General features: G+C 48.4%; 1 protein-coding gene across 1 annotated transcript in view; it reads left to right on the top strand.

Moving 5' to 3' along the window:
- LOC143144393 (uncharacterized) overlaps positions 1-7,780 on the top strand; it is a 62,494-nt gene extending 54,714 nt beyond the window's left edge. Inside the window, exon 2 of the mRNA XM_076306744.1 lies at positions 3,554-7,780. Within this exon, the coding sequence (XP_076162859.1) occupies positions 3,554-3,858 (305 nt within the window). The 3' untranslated portion in view covers positions 3,859-7,780. The remainder of the gene's footprint in view (positions 1-3,553) is intronic.
- The last annotated feature ends 5,008 nt before the right edge of the window (positions 7,781-12,788 follow it).

The raw sequence follows: 12,788 nt of genomic DNA, 5'->3' as shown, positions 1-12,788 counted from the left end.
TCCAATCACGATCGATCGATTTTAATAGGAACGAAACTCGTTCGTCTGGTAAAACTCTCTCTGCAAGATTTCATCGGTCCCGATCTTCTGCTTATCGAAAGTACTCGGTTCTTATTTTTCGATCGTATCCACCTAACTGTGTAGACCGTGACGATCCAATCTCTTCTGGTCTCTTCCGTTACAAAGGATCACGCTGCAACAAGGATTCTTTCTTACCCAATCCGATTCCACCAATTAGTCCCGATCTTCTACCATCTGCTCTGACCAACAGTGAACCTTTGAAACGTACTTTACGTTCGCGATGTTTCCAGTCGGCGGTGTTTTCTTACGTCGTGTTTATGTTTTTCATGCTTTCTCGCCCATCTGGAAAGTTTGTTTTTCGCACACGCGACTGTTGCAGTTCTTGCTGCCGCATCGCACTCCCTGAACGATCCACGCTCGGCTCTCCCTCTCGCGATGCTATTAATAGCGTATTCATTATTGCTGTAAATGAGCCGACTCTTTAATATCCGCATTGACATGGATCTACGATCGCCCTGGAGGCGCGACTCCGTCTCGACTCGCACCTGCCTCGATCGATGATCCAAAACGTTCGATAACTCACCGCGTTCAACAGAAATTACAGAACCGGAGACGAGACTCGGCTCGAGACTCGCGTGTTTCCACTCTAGGATATTTCAGAAGACAAAGTTAAAGATTTGTCAGTCAGGATTAAACTCTCGTTCGTTGCGTTCGTGTGTACCGGTTTGAATATTCCAACTCGTGCAAGGATTCTCGTTCTCGAATTAATTCGTTCGCCCGGAGCCTCGTGTACCGCGATGGATCCAGCGTAAACTGGGAAACATCGAAAGTAATATATCGGGGCGGTATTTATTTGTTTCATTTTTTTTTCTTCCGGCGCCTGAAGTTGATTCATTATCTGCTACGCATCGAATAACCATGAGCATTCGTCTTACTTACAGGAAACTGTAATTCACCCGTTACATAGATGAAACCTCGATGATAACGTTCCTGTCCATTCCCGGCTACCGCCGCCAACACTTTCACCGGTTACGATTCCACGTATGGGAATCGTTCCCGCGATTAAAGTTTCCTCCACGGCGAGATTTTTCATTCTTCCCGGTGTCGCTTCGTAATCGGTGGCTTCACCCCGAAGCGACCTGACACGGTCGCGCGTCGTTTCGTACCGCGCTAACGTGATGCGTTTTATGGTTATTACACGGCACCCGTCCAGAAAACCGAATAGACAGGATACAAATTGCCGAGCGCAGCGGTGACTTTGTAACGCGATTCGTAATAAAGAAAATATACCGCGGATCGTGCCACCTTTAACCGGCCGGCCACCTTACGCGGGATATATACGATCGAAGGCATTCGTTTACGGATAATTGCCTCCTTCGTTATGTAATTCTCGGCTTCTACGCGCAAAACTGTGGCATTAAATCTCGTGTATCACGCAATTGGAATATTAAGGTCCCGCGACTGAATCAGAGTATTTATCCGCGTGCTGGTCGCGGCGCGGCGCGGTGCTGGATAAGCAGAGAAGTAACAGGTTATTGGTATTTAAAGCCGGCCTCGAGGTTTCTCCGATGCTCGTACCCGGAGCCATTCATTACCAGATAGTCGCGAGCGTTCGCGAACGCGGAGGAGATAGGTGTAATAGGCGGAGTATCGTAATAACAGCGTTGCAAAATTATTTATGGCACGGGCGTGCTGAGCAAATAGGTAAAACAGCTGCCAAGTGACCAGTTCGCGATCCAGTAGCAACGGCCGATGCATTAACTCGCGACTCGTTGAAATAATTAACGAACTCGCGGAGCGTTACACGCCCGGGCCCCCGCTATTATGCCGCTAAGCGCGCCTTTGAGCGTCCCCTTTTGTCCCCCTCCCCACCTCTAACCCTCTTATCCCCACTCCGCTCCCACGATACGAGCTTACGCGGTGTATCGCGATACCTTCCGACCGTACACGAACGTGCGCGCGGTTCCGTCGATTTTTTTCCCCAGTACCCTCGATTAACGTTGCAACACGCGTCCAATCAATTCGGTAACACCGGTCGGACACGTTGAAACGCGAAGGTTGAATCGTTGCACCGGATCGAACGGAATTCGATTTAACATTGCTCCGAGACCGATACTCGTCGGATACTCGCTCCCGTTCGTTGTTGCGTATTGTTATCGTTAATCGGAGGGAGTTTCCTTTTAACGGGGAAGAAAATAGTAACCGGAAAAATACGAAACGAAGTAAATGAGAAATAAGCGGCGAGAGAGATATTACGGGTAAAAGGAGTACACGGAAAAGTAAATAGTGGTAGGCTACGTGTACGTTGGTGTAAATTGACGCGCGGAGTGGCTAGTTATAGGGGCCCCGGACGTAACGATTTATCACACGACAAGTTATACACTTCTGGTCCGGGTTGGGTCGTTATTATTACCATTATTAATGGGAGAATCCTTCGGTACAAAGTATAGAATAAGAAATATAACGGAACGGGGTAAAGAAAAAAACGGTCAGGGTGGGGGAGATATACATAAAATCGGTATAAGGAACGACAGAAGTGAATAGTAGCGGTCTTCGTGTACTCTCGTGTAAACTGACGCGCGGAGAGGTTGGTTATAAGGGCCTCGGACGGTGACGATTTATCATACGATAAGTTACGCGCTTTTGGTCGATACGAACGTTCGAACGATAACTGTAAAGCGCGTGGGGGTTGTTGCACAACCTGTCGCAGGATTACGACTATCGGTGTTACTCATCGTACGATAAATCGTTACATCCACGGCCTCTATTAGCGCGGCGGAAAAATGGGAATCGTCGCTTGGCGCCGTTCTCGATGGGAAAAACGAATATAGTCGTTAGAGATTTCCAAACGTATCGTCGTCCTCGAGAGTCGTCCAGCTTCGAGTTTACTCGAGCCATTCGTCTCTTGATCCTTCGTTTCGCGATTTAAGTTTCGATGACGCGTGTCACAATCATCGAGGTCACGACTCTCGTTGCGAAGGGCTTCTGTCTAATACTTTTAACGATATATATTGAATTGATCCAATTTTGAAATTTTGTTCACGATTTCCAAACTTTGACAGAAAAAAAACTTCGCGTAGCTTTCGTTTTTCGTCCAAGCACCTTTCATCAACCATTCTACAACTTTGAATATACGTGTTTACTTTCTCGCGACTTAAAAGCGACTGACGAAACAATACCGCGTATTAACAGAATAGAGTAGACATTGTGCTCTGGTTCCTACATCCGCCAAATTGTCCTCGATTTACAAAGTCTAATTACCCGAGTGTTTCTTATACTCTCTGTTACGTATTTACAACAGGAGCAAAGTAGATCGTTATTCGATTGTTTGCAAAGTCACCCGGAAAAACGGATTTCGACGCAAAGCGTCCCCTCTGTGCGGTAGATCGTTTCTTGCATTCAACGTGCGTACACACCGAACGCCCATAGGCGTTTACCGCACGCGATCGACCGATCGTAGACCCTAGTGTCCATTCGGAGTTTGAAACGTTGAAAGATCGCGTTCGATTAACGGATCGATTTGATTTTTCAGGCACGGTGAACGCGAACGGCGAGACGAAACGACAGAGGACGTCGTACACCAGGTACCAGACCCTGGAGCTGGAGAAGGAGTTCCACTTCAACCGCTACCTGACGAGGCGGCGTCGTATCGAGATCGCCCATGCCCTCTGCCTGACGGAACGTCAGATAAAGATCTGGTTCCAGAATCGGCGGATGAAGTGGAAAAAGGAGCACAAGATGGCGAGCATGAACATTGTACCGTACCACATGTCGCCGTACGGCCACCCTTACCAGTTCGCGCCCCACCCAGGCCAGTTCGCTCACTTGGCCACATAGGACGAGTTCTCGCCCGCCGAGCTCGGAGCACACGCTGTCCGGTTCCCCGGGATGTACGGCGAGCAGAACTTCTAAAAGGCTTTTTTCCGCTTTCGGGCCGGTTGGGTCACCGACGTCACGCGTGACCCGCCGGGCCGGGACACTTCGCTTCCAGTAGGACACGTGGTGAGACCCGACGGGGTCTGACACAGGCCACCGATGCCTAGACGGATTGTCACTCGTCAAGCGGAATTTCTACTTCTCTTTTCTGCCTTTTTGCCTCGCGCGGAGGTATACCCTCCGATGGGAGGAATACACGTTGCGAGGGACGAGAGGGTATTCTTTTTTTTTTATTCCTTCTTCTTTTTTCGTCCGTGGACGCGTCCCGTGTTTCCGAGACTTTTTTCTTTTACGAGCAGTCTTGTCGCCTCCGAGCGACATCTTTTCTCTCGGATTGCGCGCGTTTTTCCAAGTGACCCGCGCGATCCCCCGACCGTGCAGATTCGAACCCTCGTTGTTATTTCGAAACGTTCTACGTACACACCGCCGAACTGAACAGAGCGAACCGTAACGTTGCCCCCTTTCCCCGGTGATCCGTCGGCATCGGTCCGTGTACAGTCACGGGACTATTCGAAGTTGAAGGGAAGCCAAAAATTGTCTGCAAGCACGCCGTGCGCCCGATTAAATGGACTGGACGCGCTCCGAGGGGCTCTCGCCGCGACTAGATTACGAAGTACCGGTGTTGAACGCGGACGAGAGGCCACCTCAGCGGGTGAGATAAAACCGAATCAGTAGTTTAAGGCGTAGAAATTCGCGGTCTAAGTGATTAATTAATTCGATACGACTAATTAATTAATCGTCTTGCCTGGCTGCGCACTGTTTCGCATCTCTGAATCACTACCACAACCCGTCCTCTTCCCACCTAACTACGACCTGCTGCCCCCGTCCCGACCTCTCCTACGAATACACAGTCCCCGCTCCCCTACCCTTGCGAACCAACGAAAAACGTTGACAGACGATGCGCTGATGTACTTATACCTTGTTTCTTCTTCCACTTCCTCTTCTTTCGCTCGTTCGATCTGTCTCTCAGAGCGCGTTCATCGGGGGTAGGCTCGACCTCGCGAACCGACGCAGCCTACCCCGATGAAGCGTAGTTTCTATGTGCACGTTAAAGTCTCTACTTCGTAGTACGTAAGGTGCCTATTAATACTCGAATCTATTCTCTGCCGTTTTTCGATAGAGGCTGCTGAATCTTTGAAACGTCCCGTTAGAACGACGCTCCGCGATACTCGTAGGACACACACATACACATACACATACACAGAGAGTATACATTTACACGGGGAGTATATATATATACAAACAGAGAGAGTATACACATACACACAGAGAGTATACACGTACACACACATACACACAGAGTGTACACACATCTTCTCGAAACGACTCACAGCACCGACGAAGCGCGTAGTAATTTTCTAGGGAGTAAGAAACGAAACGACGAAAGCGGTAAGCGTGAGTTCTGGCGCGATTCGTCGCGCGAATCGCTCGTTTTGCCGCGTGGTAACGCATTAAGCCAAATTAATCGGGTATGTATACGCGTCACTTCGCCCCCGAAACCTATTAAAAAAATGTTACACTCCCCGTACGTGGTAAACGTATTCCGATTTCACACGCAGTACACCCTCTCTCTTCGTTCCTCTTCTTCATTTTTTCTTCTCGACGTGTAGCGTTTTTTCCATTCTGTACTTCCTCGCGTGACAGAGCCGAGTTATAGATACGTATAATGGACCGGATCCGTAGTATGGCGTTAAGAAGGAAACGGTGGGCAGCTGAGGAATCAGCCGGCTCTCTGTAAATATAATAATGTAATCCATGTTCCCCCCGAGGCAGCCGACCGGCTTTGTTCCTGAACGGTCCGTACTTGTAGATCGACACTTGGCGCGGCGGAATCGGGGCTCTCGTTTCGTTAGTCGAGTCGATCGTTTCGGGGAACCGTGACAGAGATACGATCGGTACGCGGAAGAGTTTCACGAACGATTATTTTACCGCGACGTTTCACCATCCTTCGACCGAACGAAACGAGCGACGAACGTTCACCGGTGTATCGCGCGTACGAGTTCGCCGGAGCAACGCGATTCGATGTAGAACGACGCAGAGTGTCGAGTATTTTCGTCGCGTGGTTGTTCACGGAGATTTGTTCGCTTAAGAGGCACGATCGTGTCCCAAAATTGTACGGAAAGGTGTAGCTTCCCGATCGAAAACCGCGCGAAGATACAACGAACCTCGGTGCTCCGCGAGCGAGGACTCGTCCGTGGCCGCGCATGCGCCTCCCGTCTGGCTGCGCGCACGCAACTGCGCATCGCGACGATACGCAACACCGCGTGCGATACGAGCAAACGAGCGAACCGACGAAAAACGGACAGCTGTCACGAGGAGGAGGACGAGGAGGAGGAAGGGGAGGAGGAATCGAAGGATCTCTCGGCGACCTAATCGAACGAAACGGCAGGTGTTTGTAAATGAATTTAGATAGCGGCGTTCGCGAGCGAGGCGCGTGCACGCGCGCGTCAATTGGTTTATCTTTTACGATACGGGAATCTTAACGAAGAAAAAAAAAAGAAAAAAGTAAAGAAAGAAAGAAGCAGCTAGCTGTCGCTCCGTGCTTAGTAAGGTGTCGCGAACTTGCGCAATACGCGAAGCAAATTCGGAAGAATACAGGGATCTAAAGTATATTATCGAGATTTAGAGTGAGAGAGAGGTCAGAAATGTAAGGTGAAAGCGAACAAGACGGGAAGAGAGATGTAAGAGTAGGCTAATGTTGAATTGTACATAGCTATTGAATATATGATAACACGAATATTGAATGACGTTATTATCGTACGAGGCGTTAACGAACGGACCGATTCCTCGAATTCTTTTTCGTTCTCGCTCTCTCGACCGGTAAGGGAAAAGTATACGAGACCACGCGAAACACGATTATTATGTTTATGTGATATCCGACGTAATTGGGTGGTAAAGTCGATGCATCGAAGCAAAAACTCAACACCGGGAACTCTTTCGTTATCGCCTGGTACCCTATAGGGATATTTAAATAAAAGAATAGTGAGGATTATAATTATTATTATTAATATTATTACGATGATTATTGAAATTATTGATATTACCGCTATTATTCTATTGAGAGTGAGCCTGTTGCTAATGACTTGGTCCAGTGTTAATATTGTATTTTATTTGTTTCGTTATTATTATTATTATTATTATTATTTTTTTTTTTTTTCGTTGTTCAACGCCGCGTGTCGTACAACACGTTCCGTACCTATGAATGCAGAGTTCGGTTTTTCGTGCTCTTTAAGGGAAAGAATCCGTCGTCAAGGATACACGATCTTCGAGTTCTCGCGGAAGACTTTCTTCGCCTTCGTTTCCAGAGCCGACTGCATCGTTCGCGTCCGTAACACGCGTCGCCGGATCGAAGGATCGAGGAGGAAAGATACACGGGGGTTTAAACGTAAACGAAAAAAAAGCTATATTACTCGTCAGGTGCGAAGGATGCGTTCTCCACTTTAAATTAAGCTCAAGTATTACGTTCGTGTAGCGTCAAACTCAAATGTTACTTCATTCCATGTAATATACGTAATAGTCTAACTAAAATACCTACTTATTACATCTACGTAACCTAGAGCACCGTACGCGTAAGGTCGTATAATTATATAATTTAAATTGTAATTATTAAATGGTATGACGTACAGAAACACACGACTGGTACACATCATTTCCTTGCGACACCCGTCAGATGGTCCTTCGGCCATCCGAACAATGAAACGAGCCAACCGCCACGGTACGATCGTGAGCAATCGGCCGCTCAAGGTCACCGAGAACCTATCCCCACCGCTCGCTCTCGCCCGCGCTCTCTCGGGTGCGTTTCGCGAGCGATACGCAACGGAAATGGGGAGGGGGCGTGACCTCGAGCGTCCAATTGGCTTCGATCCGACCGTGGCCCGAAAAGAGGGCAACGAAATTCCATCGTCGAGTCTCCCTCCAAAGAGATCGTTCGACGAGGAATCTAGAAATCCCGGTTACACTCGAACGGCGTGGTATCTAAGTGTAAATAAAGCATTAGCTCGTTTGGAGAGACCTGAATACTTTATTGAACCGTAACTATCGCGGAGACGTATATCGCTCTTACAAAATGAGCTCTGGCCTATTGAACAAAAAAAAAAAAGAAAGAAAGAAGAACAAAAAAAGAAGAAGAAAAAAAAAGAGGAAACTGAACCGTTATACTCTGACCTAGTTCACGGAGGTGGACGATGGTCGAGCGCGACATCGCGGTCCGAGCGCTTCAAATATTTACATCGTTGAAAAATTGAAATTTCACTCGTAATTAAATTCTCGAAGAAAGCCACGGTACGTAATTAAATTCTCTGGAGGTGTCTTTCACGGTTACTCGTTCCACCGACCGCGAGAGTTCCACCGGACAGGGTCTCGGTTCGTCCGTGCTGCGGACAGCACAATTTGTTCGCGCGGAATATCGCGCGGAGGAAAGCTTTCGCCTGAATTGCAACCGAATGTTGCGCATTACGATATACCGGGCGTTGATAACTGGTCGGTTTCTCCTCCGTGGCGATAACGCTTTATGAATTGCTCGTTAATCGACGGAATAACACAACGGGACGTCGGTCGACGGCGCATAAAAATCGTGTTAATTACCGCCGGCTCGTAAATCGATAATTGTTATATTTACGATTCGGCGACCGGAGCACGCGGGGCTCCCCTGGTTGGTGTTGGAATACCAGGCCGCGCGATAACATTCGGAGTCGAAAGATCGAGCGATGCCCAGCGCGGAGGTTATCGGTCGCGCGCGGTTTCTTCTCCGCTCGGTACGATCGTTCGTTAATTGGCCACGTTCCACGCTGTCGAGTCTTAATTTCAATCGGTCGCGCGCATTATCCGTAATTATCGATAATAAGGCCGTAGTTGATTATACATTTCGCGCGCATCAGAAAATAATAGTTTCGCCGCGGACATCGTCGAGATAACGAGCGGCAAGCAGCGCGGAATAATTGCCTCTCCATAATAAGAGATCGTCCGGTGATTTACTCCGTTTCCGATCGCGCGAACCGATCCCCGATCCGGCCGTTGGATCGTTGGATCGGTGAGCGGATTCGTTTTCGGTCGTCGTCGTCGTCGTCGAGAATTACACGAAGCCGTGCCGTGTCTCTCGATGTGATTTCTTCATCGAGAGAGAGAGACAGAGAGAGATTCGTGGCGGGGGTATCCGGCTGTTAAATTCAATTAGAAAAAAATGGACGGTGATGGGGAAAGAATCGATATTCCGGTATCGGTGATCGTGGAGCTCGGCCGGAATCGAGCGTGGATCCGCTCGAGACCGCTCGATAAGATCGCGTGACAACAGCGGGGGGTCGCGCGTGATAAAGCAGCCTCACACCCTCGAAAACTACCGAAACGGACAGGAGTCGTGTAACAAGGAGACAAGAGAAGACAAGGCCCGAACGCAAGTCACGATCCGCGCGCGCAACACTCTCTCTTTCTCTCTTTCTTTCCCTCTTTCTTTCTATCTCTTTCTCTCTTTCTCTTTCTGCTCTCTTCTCGGAGGTTCACCGTGCTACCGACGATGATGGAGCAGATTCGATCGGTCTACCGGCGAGAACTCCGACTCTCTCTCTAGCCTGGCGTTGCGCCCGGACGACCATGACTTTCGTTCTCCAGATCGTAACGATAGACCGCACGGAACGAACGGTGAACCAACTCCGGCGCCGTCGAATTATCGATTCTTTCCGTTTCGCCGGATCCACAGGCAATCGTGAATCGGTGATTGCCGCTCGTACTCGGAGACACGAGCGTTTTGGACCACGGATACGGGACCTTGTTGACCATTGGACGCGACCGAGACGCACAATCTTACCGTACGTCCAACACGAATCTGCAATCGCGTGATTATTGGAAAGAGTGTTTAAATTTCGATCGGTTATCGCCGATAACACTTATCGAAATAATAAATGGGCGTTTCGATCAATACCGATCGAGGTATCTTTACACATATGCAAAGATCTAGATTGTTCTAGCCAGGGACGTATATAAAGCTTACGTTACGATCCAAGGGGTCGCGATAGGAATTTACAAATCTAGGAAAATGGTATCCATTGTTAGCTTATTCTACGTATTTCCATGCACTAACAGTCGTCGTTGCGTTGACCCATTTAGGTACCAATTTCTCGGCACGAAGTGAACCAAAATCCTAATCGAAACTGACCCCGACGTCCATCGATCTTACCACGATATCGTTGCATCGTTTGGAAATTGAATTACGAACGTTACTACGAGCTACCATTTAAATTTCTCTCGAAATTTCAGCCGCCGAGATTTACACGAAACACTCGTCTCGTTTTCTCCCGTTATTCCCGAGAGTGTCTCGGCGACTTCTATCCGATACTCGATCATCGAAATGCAGAAATCGCTTCCCACAAGGTTCCACGATAACCGCTCGACCCCCCATCGGATCACGAATCCCGCGTTTAATGGATTCTCTCCCTTCGCGGGTCATCGCTGCGAGAAACTAACCGCCGACCGAGTCCTCAGCGCGCGCGAAACCGAGAGAGGAATTTTCGTACGGTGCTTGCTCCTCGAGCGTAGGAATTTTCGCGATCGTTCTCGTGGAAACGGACTTTCCACGAGGCTGGTCGCCGGTTTCGATTGGAAAACTCGCGGCGGAAAAGCGAGCGAGCGAACGAACGAGCAAGCTCCGTAGCGTTTCGCGCGAACGCCTTAGGTATATAATACCTCTCGGCTGGCGTCAGTCACTCAGTCAGTCATTGATACCGCGGGGTGATTAATGAAGAGTCAAGGTTCGGGATCACGGTGCCGAGTTCAGAGGAGGGGACACGGCGGGAGAGCTCTCGACATCGAGGGACGAGTATCGATACCGCGCGCGCGTTCCTCGGGAATAAAGTGGAGACGTAGTCGTCGCACGTGGAGACCCCGAGATGCTGGGGTTTGGGGGAATGCCCGGTGTTTATTCGAAACGGACAGGACACCGTGGCCTTTTCAAACGGAATGGTAGTTTTCGGTGCGATTGCGTTTCGTTGCTGTTCCGGGTGACGTTACCAAGATAGACTCGTCGGTATTCGGAGAATCGTTTCGAGCGAATTCTGTCGTTGTCGGATACTCGAGCGTCTAAAGCCACGTTTCCACGTGCGCGACGAGAGCTACGATACGAATTCGATCGAATCCTAATTGCGTGAAAAAGTGTCTTCTCTGCTCTTTGTCTCTATAATCTTACGTACTGAAAATTTCGGTTATACTTTGCAGAGAAGTTGCTCTTGAGAGGGTGCACGATAATTGTGAGAAATTAATATTGGTATTGATTCCTTTTGACGAATGTGTCCGTATATGCGTAATACTTCAAAAATGTAGTTATCCTGTCTAATAAATTTGTCTACACGTCCGTAGCACACGTGTGTACCAATGATGTATACACGTTGATAACATCGAGAGGGTTAAGTGGTTCATTACAATTATCGAACACTATCAGAGGAGCAACTCTCTATGTTGTCGGTGCAACTGACGTTCCGAGAGCAAAACATCGAGGTCACAGGCACATGTAGAGTCAGTGACGCAACTAACTCCTCGGTGACCTTGAGCCAACGGTTCAATAGTCGCTCGTTGTAGACTCGAAGGCGCTGCGAGCGCGTTCCACGTTTCACGCGTGGAAACGCGGCTTAACGCGCTGTGCGCCGAATTTTTCGACTATCGCTTGACCGCTGGCCCCTCGTAGAGGCGGTGTTTCGATATCGCTACATGTTTTCTCCGTTTACAGGTACTTATCGTTTTTCTCCCTTTTTTATTTTCTTTCGAGGCATTGTTTGTCTTCGCGGTAATCGAACGCGCAAAAATTCACGCACAATGGAACAATCCGAACGATTTCGCTCACTATTTACAAGTACCATTTCAACGCGCCTTATAACACGAATACGAAACGAATAAACGTTACAGTGAACGTATCATAGACAGTTTAACCGATTATTCGATATATGTACTCTGAAAATTGAAGACATTAAAAATGAATTTCCATTTATTCTATTGCAATAGTTTGACAAATTCTCTATGGCAATCCAGAGCTGCAACAGTTGGTTAAAAGTCGGAGATATAAATACTGAACATTTTTTTCATAGTTCAATACTTCAGTTTCATATTCACTACTCGACCAGGTGTGGTACGTGCGCATGGACACCTGAAATCTTTTTACAAAATATTACCCAGACAAATAATACTTTCCAAACTTTGAACGAATTTCGAACGCGAAATGATTCCCCGTAGAAAAACGCAACGAGAACGCGAGACAAAATATCGAGTTGTTCGGAAAGTCGTTTCGTTTTTCTTCGGACATTTTATTTTTCTATAGACATTTTATCAAATCACATATTCTCGATATGCCCAATGCAATATTTTCCCAGGGCGAGTTTCCACCAGGCGAAAATTCGAAGGTCCAAGAGTGCGCGCGCAACGTGTAAGAAACCCAGTGGTTCTCCGTGCGGAACACCGCCACGCTTCGTTAAGATACCACTGCTCGCTTCGTCTTTTCTATTCGGCGCATAGAATCCAAGCAGCTCGTTCCATCGAAACGTTCTTAACGCCGAGACGTAGAAGCATGTTCGTGTAACGCTCGCTCGTGCGCGCCTAACCTAAAAAACTCGCAAACTCGATTCTCCCGAAAAGGAATCCCCGCGCGAGAAAAATACATTCCACGCGATCGTCCCCGGTGTTTGAACGAGGAATTCGTTGACCGTCGGCGTTACACCGGTACGTTCGTCTCGGTATTTATCGCGGCAGGGTGTGGTAGGTAAGCTTCGCGTTATCCGGGTATCGGTTGTAGGCGTCCAGTCGCGTTGCACAAGACACGAAACCGTGCGCGAGGTTCGTTCGACGTTACGAGTCGG

This window comes from Ptiloglossa arizonensis, chromosome 3, assembly GCF_051014685.1.
Source record: "Ptiloglossa arizonensis isolate GNS036 chromosome 3, iyPtiAriz1_principal, whole genome shotgun sequence".
Taxonomy (NCBI): domain Eukaryota; kingdom Metazoa; phylum Arthropoda; class Insecta; order Hymenoptera; family Colletidae; genus Ptiloglossa; species Ptiloglossa arizonensis.
The sequence above is the reverse complement of the archived record's forward strand: the minus strand, read 5'-3'. Positions and strand labels throughout refer to the sequence as shown.